Genomic DNA, 24,564 nt, shown 5'->3' on the forward strand with positions numbered 1-24,564 from the left:
ATAGGGCACTGGGTGGGGACAGGACATGGGGCACTGTGTGGGGGACAGAACAAGGGGCACTGTGTGGGGGACAGAACATGGGGCACTGTGTGGGGACAGAACATGGGGCATTGTGTGGGGGACAGAACAAGGGGCACTGTGTGGGGGACAGAACATGGGGCACTGTGTGGGGACAGGACATGGGGCACTGTGTGGGGGACAGAACATGGGGCACTGTGTGGGGACAGGACATGGGGCACTGTGTGGGGGACAGAACACGGGGCATTGTGTGGGGGACAAAACACGGGGCACTTCAAGGGGGACAGAACATGGGGCAGTGTGTGGGGAGCAGAACAAGGGGCACTGTGTGGGGGACGGAACAAGGGGCACTGTGTGGGGACAGGACATGGGGCACTGTGAGGGGACAGGACATGGGGCACTGTGTGGGGGACAGAACATGGGGCACTGTGTGGGGACAGGACATGGGGCACTGTGTGGGGGACAGAAGAAGGGGCACTGTGTGGGGGACAGAACAAGGGGCACTGTGTGGGAGACAGAACATGGGGCACTGTGTGGGGGACAGAACATGGGGCACTGTGTGGGGACAGGACATGGGGCACTGTGTGGGGGACAGGACATGGGGCACTGTGTGGGGACAGGACATTGGGCACTGTGTGGGGACAGAACATGGGGCATTGTGTGGGGGACAGAACAAGGGGCACTGTGTGGGGGACAGAACATGGGGCACCGTGTGGGGACAGGACATGGGGCACTGTGTGGGGGACAGAACATGGGGCACTGTGTGGGGACAGGACATGGGGCACTGTGTGGGGGACAGAACATGGGGCATTGTGTGGGGGACAGAACACGGGGCACTTCAAGGGGGACAGAACATGGGGCAGTGTGTGGGGGACAGAACATGGGGCAGTGTGTGGGGGACAGGACATGGGGCACTGTGTGGGGGACAGGACATGGGGCAGTGTGTGGGGGACAGAACATGGGGCAGTGTGTGGGGGACAGAACATGGGGCACTGTGTGGGGGACAGAACATGGGGCAGTGCATGGGGGACAGAACATGGGGCACTGTGTTGGGGACAGAACATGGGGCACTTCAAGGGGGACAGAACATGGGCACTTCAAGGGGGACAGAACATGGGGCACTTCAAGGGGGACAGCACATGGGGCAGTGTGTGAAGCATGAATCAAGCATTAGAGCGGGGTAGCCCATGAAAAGGGGCAAAGGGCACTTGGAATTCCACACGCAGCAAGCTGCTATGAAATAAGACTTCTTTCTCAATAACCATCACATGACCATGAACTTTCCACAAAGCGATATTTTATGAGAGCTTCACATCAATCGTTTCATCTAACTCCATCAACTTTATAATTTATTTGCCAATCTGCTCTTTTGTTTGAAAGAAAACCTTTAAAAGATAAACTACAACAAGAAACTGTTATGGTTTAACACCGAGTTATCAAACACATAGCATTGCCTCTAGCCACTGCAAACACCTACTAGGAAACCTCTTCTGAAACTTTACTGTATTTGGAACAGTTTCAGCAATCATTTCCTTGTTAGATTGACTGACCAACATAATCAAATCATGATTATGTCAAAATAAAGAGTTTAATTCAAATACACAATTTTAGTCTTATTTCAACCCACATAAGCTAAAATTCAGCGATTATATCTGAACAAGTGTAACTCCTATATATCTTCTAAACAAGAACCCTATTTGATAAAAGAATATGTATATTTTCTCAACAACTACAATAACAATGAGACACCCTTGTCAACAATAAGCACTACAATGGATTCTTAAGATTCTCCTTTCAGTATCATTTGTATTTCCTAATGACTAATCCAGAAGGAAGGGATATTCTGACAGAGTAGCGCGCTCCTGTTCCGGGGCAACACAAACAACCCAAATGAGGTGGACTGATGTTCAGCTCACTTGTGTCACCTTACAGGTGTCCAGTAATGACTACATGACAACACTAATGACCCTCGTTAATCACCAGCTGCACACGTCTACACCAGCCGCAGCAATGGAGCGCTTGCCGCCTCTGTAGCTGTGTCAGGTGTATAATCACCAGCTACTGTATCCCGGGGATCTGATGACAACTCCACATGTCTTGTAATAACCACCTTGAGAGGCTTCAGTGTTTTGTTACATAGTTGCCTGGGGTTACGGCCATTTTGGATATGCGGGAATATGGAGTGTGTTACGGAGTGAACTGACTGAGTGAATGAATGTGGATTGACTCCACAAGCGGAAAATATGACAGCTTTATCACAGCCGTCTGTAAATAATCAAGAGTATGGGCCAGGCAATCAAGAATTTAATAGCATGAGCAAATTCCACATCGTAAGAATACAATGACAAACAATCACTTTGTCCACAAGGACCAGCTTGTACCAGTGTGACTTGGTGGACCAGCTTGTACCAGTGTGACTTAGTGGACCGGCTTGTACCGGTGTGACTTAGTGGACCGGCTTGTACTGGTGTGACTTAGTGGACCGGCTTGTACCGGTGTGACTTAGTGGACCGGCTTGTACCGGTGTGACTTAGTGGACCAGCTTGTACTGGTGTGACTTGGTGGACCAGCTTGTAGCAGTGTGACTTGGTGGACCGGCTTGTACCGGTGTTACTTAGTGGACCAGCTTGTACTGGTGTGACTTGGTGGACCGGCTTGTACCGGTGTGTCTTGGTGGACCAGCTTGTACCAGTGTCACTTAGTGGAGCAACTTGTACCAGTGTGACTTGGTACAAGCCGGCTTGTACCAGTGTGACTTAGTGGACCGGCTTGTACTGGTGTGACTTAGTGGACCCGCTTGTACTGGTGTGACTTAGTGGACCGGCTTGTACTGGTGTGACTTGGTGGACCGGCTTGTACCAGAGTGACTTGGTGGACCGGCTTGTACCAGTGTGACTTGGTGGACCAGCTTGTACCGGTGTGACTTGGTGGACCGGCTTGTACCGGTGTGACTTAGTGGACCGGCTTGTACCGGTGTGACTTGGTGGACCAGCTTGTACCAGTGTGACTTAGTGGACCGGCTTGTACTGGTGTGACTTAGTGGACCGGCTTGTACCGGTGTGTCTTGGTGGACCAGCTTGTACCAGTGTCACTTAGTGGAGCGACTTGTACCAGTGTGACTTAGTGGACCGGCTTGTACTGGTGTGACTTAGTGGACCCGCTTGTACTGGTGTTACTTAGTGGACCAGCTTGTACTGGTGTGACTTGGTGGACCGGCTTGTACCGGTGTGTCTTGGTGGACCAGCTTGTACCAGTGTCACTTAGTGGAGCAACTTGTACCAGTGTGACTTGGTACAAGCCGGCTTGTACCAGTGTGACTTAGTGGACCGGCTTGTACCAGTGTGACTTAGTGGACCCGCTTGTACTGGTGTGACTTAGTGGACCGGCTTGTACTGGTGTGACTTGGTGGACCGGCTTGTACCAGTGTGACTTGGTGGACCGGCTTGTACCAGTGTGACTTGGTGGACCAGCTTGTACCGGTGTGACTTGGTGGACCGGCTTGTACCGGTGTGACTTAGTGGACCGGCTTGTACCGGTGTGACTTGGTGGACCAGCTTGTACCAGTGTGACTTAGTGGACCGGCTTGTACTGGTGTGACTTAGTGGACCGGCTTGTACCGGTGTGTCTTGGTGGACCAGCTTGTACCAGTGTCACTTAGTGGAGCGACTTGTACCAGTGTGACTTGGTACAAGCCGGCTTGTACCAGTGTGACTTAGTGGACCGGCTTGTACTGGTGTGACTTAGTGGACCCGCTTGTACTGGTGTGACTTAGTGGACCGGCTTGTACTGGTGTGACTTGGTGGACCGGCTTGTACCAGTGTGACTTGGTGGACCAGCTTGTACCGGTGTGACTTGGTGGACCAGCTTGTACCGGTGTGACTTGGTGGACCGGCTTGTACCGGTGTGACCTAGTGGACCGGCTTGTACCAGTGTGACTTGGTGGACCTGCTTGTACCGGTGTGACTTGGTGGACCAGCTTGTACCAGTGTGACTTGGTGGACCAGCTTGTACCAGTGTGACTTGGTGGACCAGCTTGTACCGGTGTGACTTGGTGGACCAGCTTGTACTGGTGTGACTTAGTGGACCAGCTTGTACCGGTGTGACTTAGTGGACCAGCTTGTACCAGTGTGACTTAGTGGACCGGCTTGTACCAGTGTGACTTAGTGGACTGGCTTCTACTGGTGTGACTTAGTGGACCGGCTTGTACCCGCGTGACTTAGTGAACTAAAGGATTGGCTTGTACCGGTGTGACTCAGGTGCTTGGCATGCAGAGCAGATGTTTAACCATCAGCATAACAAGTGTTCAAAATTAAGCATGAAAGTCCTCATCATACCCCTAATGTCAAGCATCTTATATTTAGTGTCCCTAGATTCAAATAGATAGCAGCATATCATAAGAGTCCAAGGACTACCAAAAATGCTTTGAATTTCACCAAATTACCGTTTGTTGAAAAACTAAGAAAGTTTTGTCGATACTAACCATTTTCAAAGTCCCTGAGTGTGTGCCTGACGGATCGCTGGTTCTTGATGATGTCCCCCTCCACCCTCTTCAGCTCCCGCTCCTCCTGCTTGTGCTGCCACATGTGGTCCTGTAGGTACACCAGTGTAGGAATTAGTTCGGGATTATGTTTGTTTGTTTGTTGCTAAACGCCGCACTCAGCAGTAATCCAGCTACATGATGGCGGTCTGTAAATGATCGAGTCTGGACCAAACAATCCAGTGACTGAATCATGAACATCGATCCACGCAATTGGGATACGATGACATGCATCAATCAAGTCAGCAAGCCTGACTAACCAAACCCATTAGTCCATTCTTACGATAAGTGTAGTTGCTTTTTACAGCAAGCATGGGTTGCTGGAGACCTATTCTGACCGGATTTTCACAGGTGTCACTGGCCAGGAGGGCTTGTTAACAAAACACATTGCAAGCCCTCATCACATTTTAGTAACCCTACTTTATGGCGGCCACCATTTGCAAAACGTATTGAAACAGTCTTGAGATTGTTACGCTAAACAATGGCAAGCTTATTGGCTGCTAGGTACATTTGTTTGACAATTGTGATGGTTCTTAGACTTTCACACACATAGCTAATAATGCATGTACGAAATGAAAACAAACTTATGCTTCAATTGAGTGTATATTTCGTAGAAAATTCTACAAATAAATATGAACTGAGTAGAATTTTCAACTAGACAGTTGGGCCAGCCTTATGGAAATGTTACTGGCCCAATTCAAACATCTGGCATTTGGTTAGCTGGCAGGCAGCTATTTCAAACACACGAGGAGGAAGTGAGATGAGTAACAATGGTGGACAAGAATATGGGAAGAAGACTAGTTCATGGCTTACTGCATCACCAGACATCATCAATCCCAACTCTTTCTTCAACACCAGACCTAACAAGAAGTCCCAAACAGCAGTCATAACATCATCAGTTGTATCGTACCTGAAGTCAGGCATGTTGGACTCACCTCGATCACTCTGATTCTTTTATCATAATCCTTCTTGTCTCGCTCTACCCTGGCGGTGAGATTGACCACACTCGGCCGTTGGGCGTTGGACTGGGCACGCTTCCTGTTGGGGTCATTCCGCAGTACGTAAGGGTGACCGTACCGGCTGGAGTCCACGAAGCCATCCGGACCCACTTTCCTCTCCTGCTCTCTGGACGACATAGAGAGATACTCTGACAGGGAGATCATATAGGATCATCATATTTTACATAAGCTAGAGTGTGTGAGTGAGTGAGTTTATGCCAATTTTAGAACTTTGTTTGTTTGTTGTTTAAGGCTGCACTCAGCAATATTCCAGCTATATGACAGCCATCTGTAAATAATCAAGTCTGGACCAGACAATACAGTGATGGACAACATGAGCATCAGTCCTTGCAATTGGGATCGATGACATGCATCAACCAAGTCAACAAGCCTGACCACCCGATCCCCTTATTTGCCTCTTACAACAAGCATGGGTTGCTGAAGACCTATTCTACCCCAGATCTTCACGGGCCAATTTTAGAACTATTTCAGCAGTGACTCAATGGAGGTACCCCAAAAATATGGGTTTCACACATTGTATCCATGTTGGGAATCAAACCCAGGTCTTCAGTATTCGTGAGCCAGTGCTTCAACCATTAGCCTACACTACTGCACAATATAATACACTTTAAAACAATAGGCTGTCATCTCATCATATTCATCTCATCAGAGATGCGACAATACAATACATAGAGTAGCCTTTTTAACTTAATCCAGTACCTTGATATATCATTACAAGTGTGAGAAGACCATACATAGTGTGACATTTACTTTCAACTTCAACGCCTTGATATATGGAGGAAGACAATGTGGTTTGGTTTTGGTTTGGTTTGTTGTTTTACGCCGCACTCAGCAATATTCCATTTATATCACGGCTGTCTGTAAATAATCGAGTCTGGACCAGACAATCCAGTGATCTACATCATGAACATCGATCCACGCAATTGGGATCAATGACATGCATCAACCAAGTCAGCGAGTCTGATCACCTGATCCCTTTAGTCGCCTTTTACGACAAGCATAGTCACCTTTAATGTGACTTTATTGCCCTGGCATGCTTGTTTGTTGTTTAACATCACACTCAGCAATATTCCCTCACACTCAGCAATATTCCTTCACACTCAGCAATATTCCTTCACACTCAGCAATATTCCTTCACACTCAGCAATATTCCTTCACACTCAGCAATATTCCAGCTATATTATTGTGGCCTGAAACCAAACAAACCAATGATTGATATTACTGTGTGTATATGACAACTTGCCATCAACCAAGTTACCAAGTCTCGCTACCCAATCCTGGTACTCACCTCTTACGACCAGCAGAGGTTGCTATAGGGGTCTAATCTAACCCGGATTCCCTATGTACTACAGTTTAATACCATGGGTAACATGAATTCAACAGTCCTCAGTATAAGTAATCTTAATTTCTCTTTTCCAAAAAGCAACTTTATTCCACAACACTACCTGTACATACAATACATCTTATCCAAATTGGAGAGTTTAAACTAAATGCTTCGGTAGAAGCACTAGTGGAAGAGGCAATTGTAATGCCCAGAGATATTTCTACGATAGATAGATCCAATGAACACAAACATTGACTACTGAACTAAATCTGTTGTGGATGTGTCGAATCTATAGCTATGTCCATGCAAGGTTGCTTTGTGTGATTTACTAACAACTACCAACGTTAATCTCTAGACACAAGTCATGATCACCAGTAGACAACACTACACGTCCGCTGGTCCGAGAGACCATGAAGGTCTAAACCTGCTATATACAACAAGACTGAATATGAACCAAGATTAAACAAGCTCAGGGTTTGAAACTCTTTGTATTAGAGTGCCAATGTCACGGCTAATATCGTAAAGACACAGTAAAAACAAGTTCCTTGTACTTTATTTTTAACAATACCTTGCGATGATGTATAGTGATGGAAGCCTGTGATTAATGCTTAGCAAAAGTAATCAGTGCAAACATTTGAAAATATAAACAAAATGAAGATATAAACTTAATGCTCACTGCACAGTATATTTCCTAAAATAAACCTGGGGATTCAAGAATTTCAATTTCACCGAGAAGAAATGAGGCCGACTTCAAGGTTACATCTTACTATAGCTAAAATGGATAGAATTATCATTAAACCGCCCACATGTTATCAAAAATGAGCGGGCCACTGTAACTTGATAATGCCCACATATTGCTTGATGACGGGCCATTTTCACGCCCGTTGTTAGGTGACGTCATAGGATAGGGATAGGTGATGTCACGTTCAATAGTGGCGTCATCTGGTTTGTTCTATGACTTTTCCATATTTGTAAAAGAGGCTCAGTGACATCAGAGACCATATAATCTATTATATGGTCTCTGGTGACATTCATGTTGATTGCAGTAAATGTTTCAAAATCGATATTGTTTCTTTTTATTTGATAACAAATTCCATCCATTTTAGCTATAATAATGGTAACGCTATTTTTCAGGGCATTATCATTTGCAGAAGCCCTCAGTCTTCTCATGGAATGGAAGACCTCAGACTTCTGTAAATGATAATGCCCTGAAAAATAGCGTTACCCTTATATTATCTAGTTCGTGTTCATGTTCGTCGAATTACAACACTAATTCCAAAGGGCATGCCTACACTCTTCTGTGAATGTCCTACCCCTGTAGTCACAAACCTAAGGGACCACAGCACGCTTCCTTACTTCTATCAGTTTAAAGTTGTACCCTGACTATATTACCCCAGCACGATTCGTAATTTCTATCAGTGTTCATAATTTCTACCCTTATTATATTCATGCGAACACTACCCAGACTGACCAACTGGACGATAGATCAACATGCATACAACAATCGAGCTGAGAAAGTACATGTCCATGTGTCAGAATGTTGTGGTTCCTGCAAGTGACTTACTTCATCTTGTCTGTGCTGATTATATAAAGTTCATGGTTTTTATTTTTATTGCTTTTTAAAACACAGAGATTTGTTAGATGGGTTTACCGAAAATATCCGATTGAAATCTATTTCTTGAGAACCACAACATATTATTTAAGTCTACATTTGTGTTTGAAAAGTTGCTGTACCCAAAATATCCAGGGATTCCACTGAAAACACAGATGCATATATCACACAACTTGACAATCACAAAATGAGCATATGGCATCTCTCCTACCACAATATTTAAATTAAAATTATTAACTGACTCTAACAACAGTCTTGTCCTTGCAAGTAAAGGGTTATCTCCCTTGCACTGAGTGGTGACCAAATGAACAGCTAGTTATCTAGTCAATAAGACTAATAGAGCAATTAGGATAGATTAACATCTAGTCTCTTAAATAAACATATTTTAGAGAAAAAAACAGTTGTGATATTGTAGTTATAAAATATAATAAAAAGGAGCCTAGAGACGATCTTCATTTTACAGTTATCTAGACTTGCCAAGCATTACAGACTTGCATGGGCTGTTTTGAATATATTTGTTTCAGGGTCTGTATGACTACTACCAGTACAATTAGGATTAAAAAGACACATAGCATCTTAAAAAGAAATTCATTACTAAGAAATCCCTTCAAAAGAAAATAAATAAAATATTTGGAAAAAGAAATTTCATACTTGAGAAACGCAGCATATCTCTTGTTCTCAGTGGCAGTGTTCCCCTCATCTACGTTGCAGGGCGGGGCGCTGTCTGGTCGCCGGAGGAGGCTGTAGCGACTGTAGATGACAGGACTGCGCTCAAATGGGAGGTCGGTGAGAACCATGTTGACAGGCTATCTTCACTCCACGTATCTGAAATGTAATGTCAGGATGTTCTGTACACATGCAATACCCTCCACCATGTTGACAGGCTATCTTCACTCCACGTATCTGAAATGTAATGTCAGGATGTTCTGTACACATGCAATACCCTCCACCATGTTGACAGGCTATCTTCACTCCACGTATCTGAAATGTAATGTCAGGATGTTCTGTACACATGCAATACCCTCCACCATGTTGACAGGCTATCTTCACTCCACGTATCTGAAATGTAATGTCAGGATGTTCTGTACACATGCAATACCCTCCACCATGTTGACAGGCTATCTTCACTCCACGTATCTGAAATGTATTGTCAGGATGTTCTGTACACATGCAATACCCTCCACCATGTTGACAGGCTATCTTCACTCCACGTATCTGAAATGTAATGTCAGGATGTTCTGTACACATGCAATACCCTCCACCATGTTGACAGGCTATCTTCACTCCACGTATCTGAAACGTAATGTCAGGATGTTCTGTACACATGCAATATGCTCCACCATGTTGTATTTCAGTCCTCAGAGGTTGAATTTTCATTCTAGCAACCAAAAGGTAGAAAGGAAAGCCAATGCGGAAACAGACTTTTCTAAACACATGATCTGTCCAAGACGATACAAGCATCATTGGCTTGATTTGCTACACAAAATCATCGACATTCAGAATGATGAATGGAAGTCTGTTACTTTATTGTGCTACAACAAAGTCATGCTTGAATCTCCATAAGACGGTCCCAGATGACTTCTGCAGTAAAATTAGTAACATTGTGCAGTTTAATTATTAACATTCCGCAGCTAGAATTAAAAAATTCTGCAGTAAATTCTGTGGCAAATACGTAACCATCTCCCTCCAAAAAATTGTACATATTCAGTTTTTGACAACTCAAATCCAAATCCAAAAAGGACCCGTGAAGATCCAGGGTAGAATTGGTCTTCAGAAACCCATGCTTGCCGTAAAAGGAAACATGTGAACTAAAATGGTTTCAGTCAATCTGTGGTTGATGTGATTATTAGGAATGTTTAGCTCTGATTATTTATATGAATGTTGATAACTAGGTGAAGAATGTTGATGACGTTTTATTCAGATTACGACCCATGAAGATTCAGGATGAGAATAGGTCTTCAGCAGCTAGTGCTTGCCATAAGAGGAGACTATGTCTGTCGTAAGAGGCTACAAACGGCATCGGATGGTCAGCCTCGCAGACTTGGTTGATTCATGTCATATCCCAATTGCGTGGATCTATGCTTATGATATTAATCACTGGATTGTCTGGTCCAGATTTGATTATTTACACACCGCCATCATATAGCTGGAATATTGCTGAGCGTGGCGTTAAACAACAAACAAACAAAACAAACAAATCCAAAACAAAGCAATTCCATAAACTGTTGATATTAACAGTTATCATAGGATAAACATAAAATTATGCAAATAAATATGCCGAGTGTTTATGTTTGGAGAAAATTATTTATTTCAAATTGCGTTTTATTGCAGGATTCATATTTGGTATGTTTGACTCACATGTTTGGGCATCAATCGAGTGCAAAATTTAAAAGAAAAGCTTGAAAATAATGGAAATAAGTGTTTTGATTGATTTAAAAAAAAAAAAGACAAGATGTTTCTGATATTCTGCGGGGAGTTACATTTTTTGCAAATCTTTCCGTGATCACAGTATAAAATGTCAACAAAGACAGACACCCATGATCAAAACAAGATCAAAATAAAAAAATTCGCTAAATCTTGATTATATATATTGGCTACACAGCAAACGTCAGTGAAATTTCCCAAGATGGGTGGGGTGAGGTGAGATGGGTATAAACATCTCGTTCAAAATTATTGCACTTACTTAGCGACATGCATGCACATGTGAGTGGCTGCTTCTACCATGTTGTCTACGTGAACGTGAATACCCCACGGATACGCAGTATACTGACTCCGAGCCAACCAGTCCTTGTTTTAGCACCTAAATGCCGAGCGCCAGGCAGGGTAACAACAAGTAGCATCTTTTGATGTCTTTTGGTATGAAGTGGCCGGGGATCGAACCCCGATCTTCTGCTCTCCAGGCAGACACTAGACCACGGTCTCCAAAGTTGGAATTAAAACTGTGTTATGGTAATATTGTTACAGTCATATCTAATATTATGACTTTGTACAGGTGGACTGCATTTCACTCACAACAGGATCAATAAAGAGGAAGAAACTATATGCAAGGTTTACATCATTGCCTTGAATATAACATTAAAATACAGTTTTAATATACCTCTGAAATTAAGAAAATAAGAACTTTAAATAATGCCAATTTTGAACAAACAAACAATGTTTTCCTTGTTTGTCTTCCAAGGGCACCTGCTGGAATCTATGATACAACCCTGAACTCTCTGCAGCATCAAGGAGTAGGACTAGCCATTCGTTAGATGCAAACAAAGGCAAACTCAGTGTCAGATAAATTGTATATAATCTTATGTTTATGGCAGTCAACATCAGCTAAGCATTATGAGTTTTAGCTTTTCCCAGAGCCTGAACAAAAATGCTACACCAATTATGGTGGCTTCAGCTGTTTCAGCAAGCTTTTGTTTCTGATATCATGAATATATTCCTGCATCAAAGCCAATTATGTATTCCTACACAGTGTAGGTAGAGATATTATGTATGTCAAACTGGTTGTGACAGCAACATGATCCACCTTTACCATTGGGCAGTTTGGTAAGGACTAATAGGACTAGTGCCAATTTCTAACGCTGCACATGTTACAGATAGTCGCCTCTTAAAACAAGCATAGTCGCCTCTTCGGCATGAACGGGTTGCTGAAGACCTATTCTCATCCCAAACCTTCATGGGTCGTAATCTGAATAAGACGTCATCAACACTCACCTAGTTATCAACATTCATGTAAATAATAAGAGCTAATCATTCATAATAATCAACACAAATTGACTGAAACCATTTTAATTCACATCATCCATGAATGAGTGGTTTTACGCCACACTTAGAAATATCATAGTTGAGGACGTCAGAAATCTAGCACATGTGGGAAATCGAACCCAGACCCTCAGCATGACAAGCAAACAGTTTAACCAATAGGCTACCCCACCATCCCCCGTTATCATCAACCACAGCTGAAGTAGCTGTGATTTTACATCTACTCGTATTCAAACAACTAAGGACAGAGCCCAGTTTCCTGAGGTTAAAAGAAAATTTTAGCTTGGCATGACAGATTAAATATCAATCTCATTAAAATCAGACCTCAGTTCTCGCTACCGCTAAACAAACATCTGAAGACATCCCATAAGGGGTCACGTCAGAACGACCTTTCATCCGACCAATCAGAGCATCGCTTACCAGATTATGAAAGTGACAGTCGGAATGTGATTTCTGATCATGCAGCCTCGAAAACTTTAACTCTGAATGATAGTTACGGGTTTAACGACTGTATCCATACAATCTAGACCATCTATTAGCCATTCCAGAATGTTCTTTTGTTCAGGTTTCAAATTTGTAATCGAGAATTTGTCAAAATATGTTTCGAAGCAGAGTCGTCAATTTGAATAAAGTGCCGTAAAGCATGAGAAAGTTGCCTTCTGATTGGTCATTCCATTGGTCGGTCAAAGTACGCGCAAGGTCGGTCTGACGTGACCCGTAACGGGATGTCCTCAGATCTTTGTTTAGCGGTAGCGAGAACTAATATCTGATTTTAATGAGATTGGATTAAATTTGCACCTGAAACATCACTCTTTTCTAATGACAAAAATATATTCTTACTTCTGCTGCTGGTTATTTATTTATTTACACAGAATTAGAAATGTTAGAAAGTCCTTCATCCCATTAGCATGATAGAGAGGTAGACATGTAGGGGCGACTATTGGTCTGGAAATCACTATTGCGATAACTATTGATATTGCAAGCAACTATTGCGATAAATATCGATAGTTTTCAGTGTATCATTTTAGATGGATTTTAGAGTTGAATTAAACCTTGGAACTGAATTTTCCTTTAAATGTGATAACCATAACAACAAATATAAAGTAAAGTTTGAGATATGACTGATTTGTTTTTTCTTTACCCTAATAATTTAAGAAAAAGAAACTGCCAAATTACCATGTGTAAATTACTACCACTCATGATCAAAAGAAAAACAAATTTGAACAGTATTGCATGTATTTTATTGATATGGTAAATACAATCAAAACTATCAATATTCGTAACTGAAATCGATATTATTGATCGGAAACTGATTTAACAATTGATTTATTGACTTTAAGTGGTTACCAATAGCAATATATCGACATTTCAATTTATCATGACACCCCTATAGACATGTCTCTGTAACAAGGACCCCTCAGGGGAGACTAAGGCCACTTTTGATAACACTTTCCCTCTATTCTGTAAGATTTAATAATTCTTAAATTACACGACCTTCATATTTTTTGTCAAGGATTTAGTACAATGAATACTACTGTGCTTCCAATGGGACCCAACATTTGTCGATACATTTGTAATGGACGCACATTTTTGCATCATGTTAAATGCTGTGATAATATTGTATTCCTATATCTAATTTATCTAGCATTACACAAAACACAATTTGCTAAAACAGTGAACAGTGGGGTTAACATTTCTGATGACATTTTAAGAGATGTAGTGGTTTTCAAGCTATAGCAAGGACTCACAGCTTTCCGAAACACGTTCCTATAAAAAAAACTGATACACAGGTCTTAGTCTCGTCATAGTAACACTCATACACATTGCAGGGGTTATTAGCGTACTCAAACTCACAATTGTAGCATCGTTACAGTCTGCATAGAATATGAACAAATCCTGGAATATCAACAGGCAGATCAAAATGTTTGCGACTGTTAGCACATGAATAAAAAAACATGACCAATGATTTCATATCAAAGGGTGATAACTCATGTACTGTTTTGCATGATATATAGTAAATGAAATTTGAGCAAACAGGTTCCACTGCCTTCATGTTTATTTTGCCCTTATACTAAGGTTTTAATTATTATTATACCTTGTCCGAAATATTTGATCTGCTACAGAGAATTCCACATGGTAGTCCACAAGGAAGTGTGACTTATCTGTACCGAATTGTTCTAATCTCAAAATAGCATCCATATGTTAATTTTGAACCCTATATTCTTGAATATTTGTTGTTCGCGACACAACACTCATCACTTAGCTGTCAAGCTACCAAGCATCTGGGAGGCCTGCTTGTCCCCTACCCTGGTTGTGTCGTATAAACTATAAGCCCACTGTACTGGGAGGCCTATTTGTCCCCTTGTGTATAAACTATAAGTCCACTGTACTGGGAGGCCTACTTGTCCCCTACCCTGGTTGTGTCGTATAAACTATAAGTCCACCGTACTGGGAGGACTACTTGTCCCCTACCCTGGTTGTGTCGTATAAACTATAGGTCCACCGTACTGGGAGGCCGACTTGTCCCCTACCCTAGTTGTGTCGTATAAACAATAAATCCACGTACTGGGAGGCCTACTTGTCCCCTACCCTGGTTGTGTCGTATAAACTATAAGCCCACTGTACTGGGAGGACTACTTGTCCCCTACCCTGGTTGTGTCGTATAAACTATAAGTCCACTGTACTGGGAGGCCTTCTTCTCCCTTACCCTGGTTGTGTCGTATAAACTATAAGCCCACTGTACTGGGAGGCCTACTTGTCCCCTACCCTGGTTGTGTCGTATAAACTATAAGTCCACTGTACTGGGAGGCCTACTTGTCCCTACCCTGGTTGTGTCGTATAAACTATAAGTCCACTGTACTGGGAGGCCTACTTGTCCCTACCCTGGTTGTGTCGTATAAACTATAAGTCCACTGTACTGGGAGGCCTACTTGTCCCTACCCTGGTTGTGTCATATAAACTATAAGTCCACTGTACTGGGAGGCCGACTTGTCCCCTACCCTGGTTGTGTCGTATAAACTATAAGTCCACTGTACTGGGAGGCCGACTTGTCCCCTACCCTGGTTGTGTCGTATAAACTATAAGTCCACTGTACTGGGAGGCCTACTTGTCCCCTACCCTGGTTGTGTCGTATAAACTATAAGCCCACTGTACTGGGAGGACTACTTGTCCCCTACCCTGGTTGTGTCATATAAACTATAAGTCCACTGTACTGGAAGGCCGACTTGTCCCCTACCCTGGTTGTGTCGTATAAACTATAAGCCCAGTGTACTGGGAGGACTACTTGTCCCCTACCCTGGTTGTGTCGTATAAACTATAACTTAATATAAGTCCACTGTACTGGGAGGCCAACTTGTCCCCTACCCTGGTTGTGTCGTATAAACTATAAGTCCACTGTACTAGGAGGCCCACTTGTCCCCTACCCTGGTTGTGTCGTATAAACTATAAGTCCACTGTACTGGGAGGCCAACTTGTCCCTACCCTGGTTGTGTCGTATAAACTATAAGCCCACTGTACTGGGAGGACTACTTGTCCCCTACCCTGGTTGTGCCGTATAAACTATAAGTCCACTGTACTGGGAGGCCGACTTGTCCCCTACCCTGTTGTGTCGTATAAACTAAAAGCCCACTGTACTGGGAGGACTACTTGTCCCCTACCCTGGTTGTGTCGTATAAACTATAACTTAATATAAGTCCACTGTACTGGGAGGCCGACTTGTCCCCTACCCTGGTTGTGTCGTATAAACTATAAGTCCACTGTACTGGGAGGCCTACTTGTCCTCAACCCTGGTTGTGTCGTATAAACTATAAGTCCACTGTACTGGGAGGCCTACTTGTCCTCAACCCTGGTTGTGTCGTATAAACTATAAGCCCACTGTACTGGGAGGCCAACTTGTCCCCTACCCTGGTTGTGTCGTATAAACTATAAGTCCACTGTACTGGGAGGCCTACTTGTCCCTACCCTGGTTGTGTCGTATAAACTATAAGTCCACTGTACTGGGAGGCCAACTTGTCCCTACCCTGGTTGTGTCGTATAAACTATAAGTCCACTGTACTGGGAGGCCTACTTGTCCCCTACCCTGGTTGTGTCGTATAAACTATAAGTCCACTGTACTGGGAGGCCTTCTTGTCCCCTACCCTGGTTGTGTCGTATAAACTATAAGTCCACTGTACTGGGAGGCCGACTTGTCCTCAACCCTGGTTGTGTCGTATAAACAATAAGTCCACTGTACTGGGAGGCCGACTTGTCCCCTACCCTGGTTGTGTCGTATAAACTATAAGTCCACTGTACTGGGAGGCCTACTTGTCCCCTACCCTGGTTGTGTCATATAAACTATAAGTCCACTGTAGAGAATGAAACTCATGGTGTCTGCAGTAGATCTTCAGAAGAGGAAACATATCAACACCATTAAGTTTGAATTATTAAAATTTCCAGGAATCATTAAAGAAACTAGAACATGTAGAATTGCTACACGGCTATGTTTGCATAGACAATTTACAACCTGACAATGATACGGATTAGCGGTAATCACAACGAGATGCCCGTATGGTGTGGTATGTTAAGATCGGAACGTACCTGATTGATTGGGCGTAATACAACAAGCTAGAGCTCCCCGACTTGTCTACAGGTAGTGAGCAGAAGCAGGATTTGTTAATAATCCATGACACTGGTGGGCTAGAGCAACTGTCACTGATACGGCAGCAAAAGGCAACACCTGTACAACTATAATCAATACTCTATTCCCATGGGTTTCCACCACAGTGAATAGTGCCGCTCAGTGCATCTCAAGATGTGTACTGAAACAATGTGTTGGTGGTTGTCATGGTCAATATACTCCAGCAGTATCCCAGCTGCCTGTACATGATCCAGTCTGGGCAAGACGAACCAGTGGTTGATATTACGAGCAACACATCACCGACAAAGTCAGCAAGTCTGACCACTAGACAAAGTCAACACAGGGTAGTAAATAACAGAAAAAGATTCTGTTGCAGTGACAATATGGTGCCTTTTCAATTACTTAGTTCTCTACCATGACGTTTCTATAAGGTCTAGACCGCCTCTGTGGTCTAGTGGAAGAACGTCCACCCAGAGAGCGGAAAGTCCGGGGTTTGATCCCTGGCCGCATCATACCAAAAGAAGTTAAATGATGGTACTTGTTGTTACCCTGTCTGGCGCTCGGCATTAAGGGGCCTTAAACAAGGACTGGTCGGCTCGGAGTCAGTATTCTGTGTCTGAGTGGGGTATTCATGTTAAACTGTGGCATGGTATCTCAGTGAGCTAGCACTATAAATCGGCATCAGTCCGGACTTGAACAAGCAGGCACACACACGCATGTGCATGCACGTCGCTAAAGAAGTGCAACAATCTTGGACAGAACGTTAAACCCAATTTCACCTCACCTCACCTCACCTCTATAAGGTCTAATGAGAATAGGAGTCCAGCACCCTTGCTTCTTGTAAGAGAAGGCACAAATGAGGAATGGTAGGTCTAATGACTGACCAGTGTGCTGAGCTGTTTTCATATTTATACTTTATTCACATTTTCTTCCAAAACCATGATTTAGTGGTAAAAGAAAAAAATATTATGGTGGTTTTGTTAATGGATTTCATAGCCAAAGGCACTGTCAATCAGGGGAAATAAAATAAAAATGAAAAAGTGTTACCTTGGCAAGGAAAAGGGTCTTTAAACCAGGTAATTACAAAAAGGCAAACAATACACCTGGCCATGTCCAATTACTAGTCATATTTCTTATCAGTCCGAGTGATGTGACATTAGACAACCTTGCCATGTTAATATTGACCTGTCAGGCTACCACATGAACCAACTCCAACATGAGAAATTATTGATGTTGAGCAAGAGTTTATTTAATGATAACAATAATCACAGAATATTGTGTAAAAGAGTCTATGAACAGTATTTGAAGCAAGTTTTGTGTATGATAAAAGGCTGGAGTTAAAAAAGCATTTCAACAACAGAATTGTAGCTGTTTGATATTGAAAGTGCCAAGAGTAATCATCTGTATATTAGTGTCATGTGCATTGAACGAAATCATAGAAAATTTACAAAATCAGGCCACAAAATCCCATATGTATCTTCTTTCTTGTACCGAGTAATTGAGACTGATAGGGAATGTTGTTTCGCTACTTTGTGGCGGGATGTGAGTATGTACATGTAGGCTAGCACCCTCCTCAACGGCCACATCGACTGTCAGCTGACAATTCTTCTTAAGCATCAGAACTATCATATAGAACCTGGTCGAGTTGGCAGGTTAAATGATTTTGTTTAAAAATAGAATTTTTCACGGTTCTTAGTTTTCTTAAATTCTTGAGATATTTTAACATTGCATTCAACAATTTCAACACAATAATGTAAAACTTGGCATTAAGCCTTGTCCTCTTTATAGGCCTTGTCATCAGTGAAATAGAAGTAACTTCTACAAAGCCTTAACATTAGTTTTAACCACAATTGGTTTGGGAATTTCAATTACAATTTGGGAATTTTTAGAACCATTTTCTATAGACTTAGGGCTGAAAATCAGCCCCTGAGCAGGTCAAAATAAATCCCTGAAAGTCAATTCCTACTTGTCCCGAGTCTGTTTTCTATTTTCAATCTGGCACCCTTATCAAGATTTCACTCTCAATGTAATATCGCAGCAGGGGCATGAATGTCTAGAAAATGCCAATTTTCAACATGATTTTGAGAAGTATAGAATTCATGGGCACAGCATACTACAGACTTTGTATTGTAATGCATGTTTATTTGTTATCCCGATGGCATTATCAGTTGCTTGGATAATCACAAAGGACATATTGTACATTTCGAATAACAAACATAAAGTAGGTACTACTATCCATATACATAGCAAATATCTTCCAAAAAACTACAAGAAAATTCTGGACATGACTCAACTTTGCAAGTCAATTTTTGTTTGACCTTTTGCATACTTATCAACAGAGTACTGTCTAACAGTGTTAAAGTGTGTGTTTTCAGAAGAAGTTACAGCATCATGTGCCTTTAGTGGAAAACAAATCAGCAAGTGTGGATACTTCATCTGGCGCACAGATGTATATTTTTAGAAAAGAAATCCCAGTGTTATTTCACATTAAATATACATCCATGATTATTTTTAGTGATCCGAATACAACATTACAGTGAACTGAGAGAAGGTAATCTATAGTGGTCAGATAATGCTTACAACTGTAATAGGTGCCCTCTAATGTTTCTAAAAGACAACATAGATACGTGGCAAAGGTCGGATGTTTACTGTGATGCTTTATTCACCGTATTCTCTAACGTGTCCTGTGAGGCCCTTGGCCAGGTCATCAACTCTAATGATAGATAGACACAAAACAAAAAAAGAGTGAAGTTTAATTTAAAGTTTATTATTTTACAGAAAACAGGCAAAACCTTCATGAACTTTGTGTAAAGCCCTACATACTTTTCCCCTTCCCTGACCACATAAAACTTTCTTAAACAACTCTTGAACTTTACATTACATCCACCCCTCTTACTTAACACCTGTAATACAATATCTCCAAACAAACCTATTCAAACCCTACACGATTTCCTCCCCACTCCTACATGTCACTAATCTAACAATTATCCCAGACAGGAAAACAATAAGGAAGAAAATGTATTGATGTCAATAATGCTGTTTTCCTCATAATAAAGAAGTTGACATCCATAGACTCTCTTCTTAATGCCATTCAAAGACAAGAAAATAGTAGATAAATGAAAGGTCTGAAGTAAGACACGGGACCCAACTATACATTGCCAGATACTAGATAAAGGACAACTGACGATTCCCTTACTTCTTGAGAGATTTGGAGATTTAACATGCGCTTTTATGAATATTTCGCAAACGGGCCCGCCAGGCCATTAGTGAGGTGGTCGAAAGGGGTATATCCGAAACGAGGGCAACCAGGAAGGCCTTTTAGGGTTGCTTAATTACATTCGGTGGAAATTTGGAATATTGAAACATGCCATAACAAAGGTGGAGGGACTAGAGGAGTTTGAGAGGATGTGTCGTTTTGTGTTTTTATAGATTTAGGGTTTTCGTTTTATTTGTAGATTGTTGTTTATTTTAGATGTGTCCGAGTAGACCTGTTTTGATTAGATATGTGCCAGTGTCTAATAGGTTTGTAATTGATTTAAGGGGTTTATTAGAGTTTGTAGTGTTATCTGATCCTTGTGGTTTAGCGTAGTTTTGAGTATTGTTCTAAGTTGTTGGTACTGTGTGCAGTGTAGTTTTTTTGTGGCTTTTGAAGCAGGTGTTTTAATTTGCAGTTTGATTTTAGACAGTTGTTTTTCCACTTTTGGAAGATTTTTTCCTTAGTGATATTTTTAGTTTTGTGTTTAGATATTGGTAGGTTAATGCTTATTTCTTCTCATTTTTGTGCTGACTTGGCTGCGTTGTCTGCGTGTTCGTTGCCAAACATACCGACGTGGGCAGGGATCCATAGCTCTATGTCTTTGCCTAGTTTACAGAGATTGTTGACATTTTTTAAGTTTCTGAAGTATAAGTTTTGGACGTTTTTTGGTGTTTTTATTTTTTAAAAGCCTGGAGCCCACTCAGGGAGTCTCTGTATGGATTAAGGTTTTTTGGTGTTTTTTTAGTTTGGGCACTGTGTAGTGCTGTCACTATTCCCATTAGTTCTGCTGTGAAGATTGACTGATTACTGGGGAGCCGATAGGACTTGGTTTCTTTTGTATGTTTGTTGATATGGGTGCCAAAACCTGTACGTTTTGTGTCCGGGTCAAAGGACCGGTCTGTGTATATGTGACACCAATTTGGCCATTTTTCGTGTATGTATGCTAGTGTCATGGATTTAGCAATACTTGGGCCAGTTTCTTTACTTAGTTTGGTGGAGAGAGTTATGTCAATTTTGGGGGTTTGGAGTTTGGGTATGAAAGAGTTGTTTGGTGCTGTATTAAGTTTTAAATCATTTAGGTTGTGTTGTGTCAGTAGTTTAGTATGCGCTGGGAAATGGGTAATATAATAGAGGGTTTTTCCCAGCTAGCGCTTGGAGTCTGGAGCTTATGTTATTTTTAAGGATTTTTTTATTCGTGGGTGATCTTGGTTGGAGGCCAAATAATTTATTGTTAGTTGTTCTCAGCATCATGGGCATAGGTCCAGGGGGGTTTCGCCTGTTAGTGCTTGTAGTGTTGTACGCGGTGTGCCCTGTTATGTGCATGTGGTTAACCTTAATGCTTGGTTTAGTTTATCGTTTAATTTTGAGTTTAGGGTGTTATATATTTGGGATCCTTTGTCTATTTTGGATCTAATTAGTGAATTGTATAATTATAGTAAGGTATCTTTGGGGGCTCCCCAGCTGGAGCCTGTCAAGCAGTGTCGTCTGCTTAGGTCTTTAGTGCATCTATTTTTAGGTTTTTGATGTGAGCATCCCAGGCGAGGTTTTTATCAGAGATTAGTGTTAGAACTTTAGTCTGTTTTTGGAAATTTATGGGGTTATTGTTTAATTCTAGTTCCGTGTTTGTGCGCATATTTCTGTGTTTAAAGACTATCCCTGTAGTTTTTTCGGCATTTAGAGAGAAGCCCCATTTATTGCCCATGTCTGAGTTTTATTTAACGCCTTCTGCAATAATTTTTGGGCCAGGACGATTCCCTACCTAGGGTAAGCTTATATATTGTCGACACGCGGACCATGTGACTAGGAAAACAGACACAACCAACGTACCCTCTCCTTACGTCTTGACTCTCAAACATGGCTGCCGCTTAGTCGAGCATTGAAAAAGTGTGACATTGTCACATCTTTCCAGCCACTGTGCCCGTGTGGGCAACAAATGACTACAAAGGTCGGTACTACGTCAGCCACCCAGATCCCCTTAAACTAACCCACCCACTTCATTTTAATTATATAAATGTACGAGAAAATTAAGAGTCGACCAAATAGATAATAGGAAACAATGCTCCAACTGTTAGCTGTCTAGCCAGTGCCGTTATAATTAGCCCATGTGATCACCTGATGCCAATTAGCATCAGCTACCCAACAAACTGGGCTTCGGACCAGCAAGGGGGACAGTTGGAGGACCTTGTTGACAGCAAGGGGGAAACCCCTTGAATCCTTGCATTTGATTGGATGATGCTTACTATAACCTTTCATCTTACAACATCCGTCTGCATGAGTAAATGTGTACGTACAATTATGTAGGTCAGTACACAGCAAATAAGTGTGCATTATTTTGTATCAATGAAGTTCAGTTCATATACTCAAAACAGCAACGACCCTTATTTTTCGGGCAAATTGCATATAACACAACAATTACTTCTTCCTTCTCGTCATCCATGTTTCATGGAATAAACCTATACACCTATGAATTTATCTTCATGATGCTCAGGTAATGGCTTTACGTATTAGTGGTAGAAGTCTCCTGACCACCAGGATAGGACAAATCATCTGAAGTCATCTATTAATGTTGACTTCTCAAGACACACATGCGGGTTGCCATGATCTATCTCCTATGAGGCCCCTCGATATCCGGTCTGTCATTCGGAACTGTTCGTGTTATGCCATCGGAATGTATCATAACGTTTAACCATACTAAAAGTAAAACCACTCAGATTCAGATTACCTGACAAAGACTACATAAATACATATATAAATGTAAAATAACTCAATAATGTGCACCCCTGCCTCTGAGGATGTCAAGGGTATATAGCAATCAGTGGTTCGCATTTGGCATTTCTCGTCATCTCGGGTAATTATTCAATCTTACATTGGGTTATAAATCCAGGTCTGATGTGGTGAACGTATTCCGTGTTATATTACGCGCAGTAAGAGAGAAATATGATCAGTTGAGGTACAAAAAACATCAATCTAAGGATTAACCGATAATACGTTGATTGATTAATCACTGTTATCTTGCAAAGTGGATTTGTCAAAAGTAATAGTTAATATATGTAGGTATACCAAAGCAGACAGAATACACCCATATCTGGGCGTGAAGTGCCTTTGTAAAAACACACGCTGTTCAAGGGATTATCCAATAGTTTGTTGATTGATTGCTCATTATTATACACCTCAATGGATTTTTTTAAGAACAATGGTCATCATGAACACACTTCTCACGTGTGCTATCTCAGCTGACCAATGAGACTTGACACCCATGTGAAACACCTGAAACTAACTTACGTGATCAGTTGAGAGATGAACACAGCTCATATCCCAAAACGCTATAAATATTTTCAAATATCACATTGTTACCAAGATATCAAACTGGGACATTGTTCCTTTATGTGGATATTTATGGTACAGTCCTGGAACTGCCCAATATAATACATACAACTTTGGTCGGTTGCAATTATGATTTTGTTTTCATTCATATGCTGTAGCAATAACGTAGGAGGCCTCAACAGTGATTGATCAAATTGTTCATAAAAATATCCAACTGTAGCAATCAGTTGTTTTAAAGTGCTATGCTTATTGTTATTATAATTTTAAAATAAATAGTAAAGGTTGCTACTAAAATAACTCGATATTGGAATACATTATTTCTTATAAAACAAGTATTTGTCACAGAGTGACGAAATATCCCCCGCCTGTACACCATAGTACCAAATATGAAGACAATCCAGCGATTAGTTCTTGAGATATTGTGGCAACACCGTTTTCCAACTCCAAAAACAGATTTGCCTGCTGTGACCTTGAAAATGGGGTCAAGGTCACCAAATCTGACAGGTGTATGCGGTGTCTGTATATACACTATAGTTCCAAATATGAAGACAATCCAGCGATTAGTTCTTGAGATATCGCGGCAACACCGTTTTCTAACTCCAAAAGCAGATTTGCCTGCTGTGACCTTGACAATGGGGTCAAAGTCACCAAAACTGACTGGTGTCTGCGGTGTCTGTATATACACCATAGTTCCAAATATGAAGACAATCCAGTGTTTAGTTCTTGAGATATCGCGGCAACACCGTTTTCCAACTCCAAAAGCAGATTTGCCTGCTGTGACCTTGAAAATGGGATCAAGGTCACCAAAACCGACTGGTGTCTGCGGAGTCTGTATATACACCATAGTTCCAAATATGAAGACAATCCAGTGTTTAGTTCTTGAGATATCGCGGCAACACCGTTTTCCAACTCTAAAAGCAGATTTGTCTGCTGTGACCTTGAAAATGGGATCAAGGTCACCAAAACCGACTGGTGTCTGCGGAGTCTGTATATACACCATAGTTCCAAATATGAAGACAATCCAGTGTTTAGTTCTTGAGATATCGCGGCAACAAACAGGTGGGACGTACGGACGGACGTACGGACGGTCGTGAATACTATAT

At 41.9% G+C, this 24,564-nt stretch overlaps 1 protein-coding gene across 2 annotated transcripts in view; it reads right to left on the bottom strand.

Annotated features, from left to right (window-relative positions):
- LOC124142741 (trichohyalin-like) overlaps positions 1-24,564 on the bottom strand; it is an 84,780-nt gene that overhangs the window by 58,414 nt on the left and 1,802 nt on the right. Inside the window, exons 1-4 of one of the 2 annotated variants that reach the window (XM_048400736.1) lie at positions 16,842-16,952; positions 9,162-9,335; positions 5,491-5,680; positions 4,499-4,607 (exon numbers count right to left, since the gene is read on the bottom strand). In XM_048400736.1, coding sequence (XP_048256693.1) covers positions 4,499-4,607; positions 5,491-5,680; positions 9,162-9,307 — 445 coding nt within the window. In that variant the 5' untranslated portion in view covers positions 9,308-9,335; positions 16,842-16,952. Of the gene's footprint in view, positions 1-4,498; positions 4,608-5,490; positions 5,681-9,161; positions 9,336-16,841; positions 16,953-24,564 lie in introns of those variants that run through there. The other variant, XM_048400735.1, reaches the window with a different exon arrangement.

This window comes from Haliotis rufescens, unplaced genomic scaffold (genome assembly GCF_023055435.1).
Source record: "Haliotis rufescens isolate VD_foot unplaced genomic scaffold, xgHalRufe1.0.p SCAF_20, whole genome shotgun sequence".
In the NCBI taxonomy this organism is placed as follows: domain Eukaryota; kingdom Metazoa; phylum Mollusca; class Gastropoda; order Lepetellida; family Haliotidae; genus Haliotis; species Haliotis rufescens.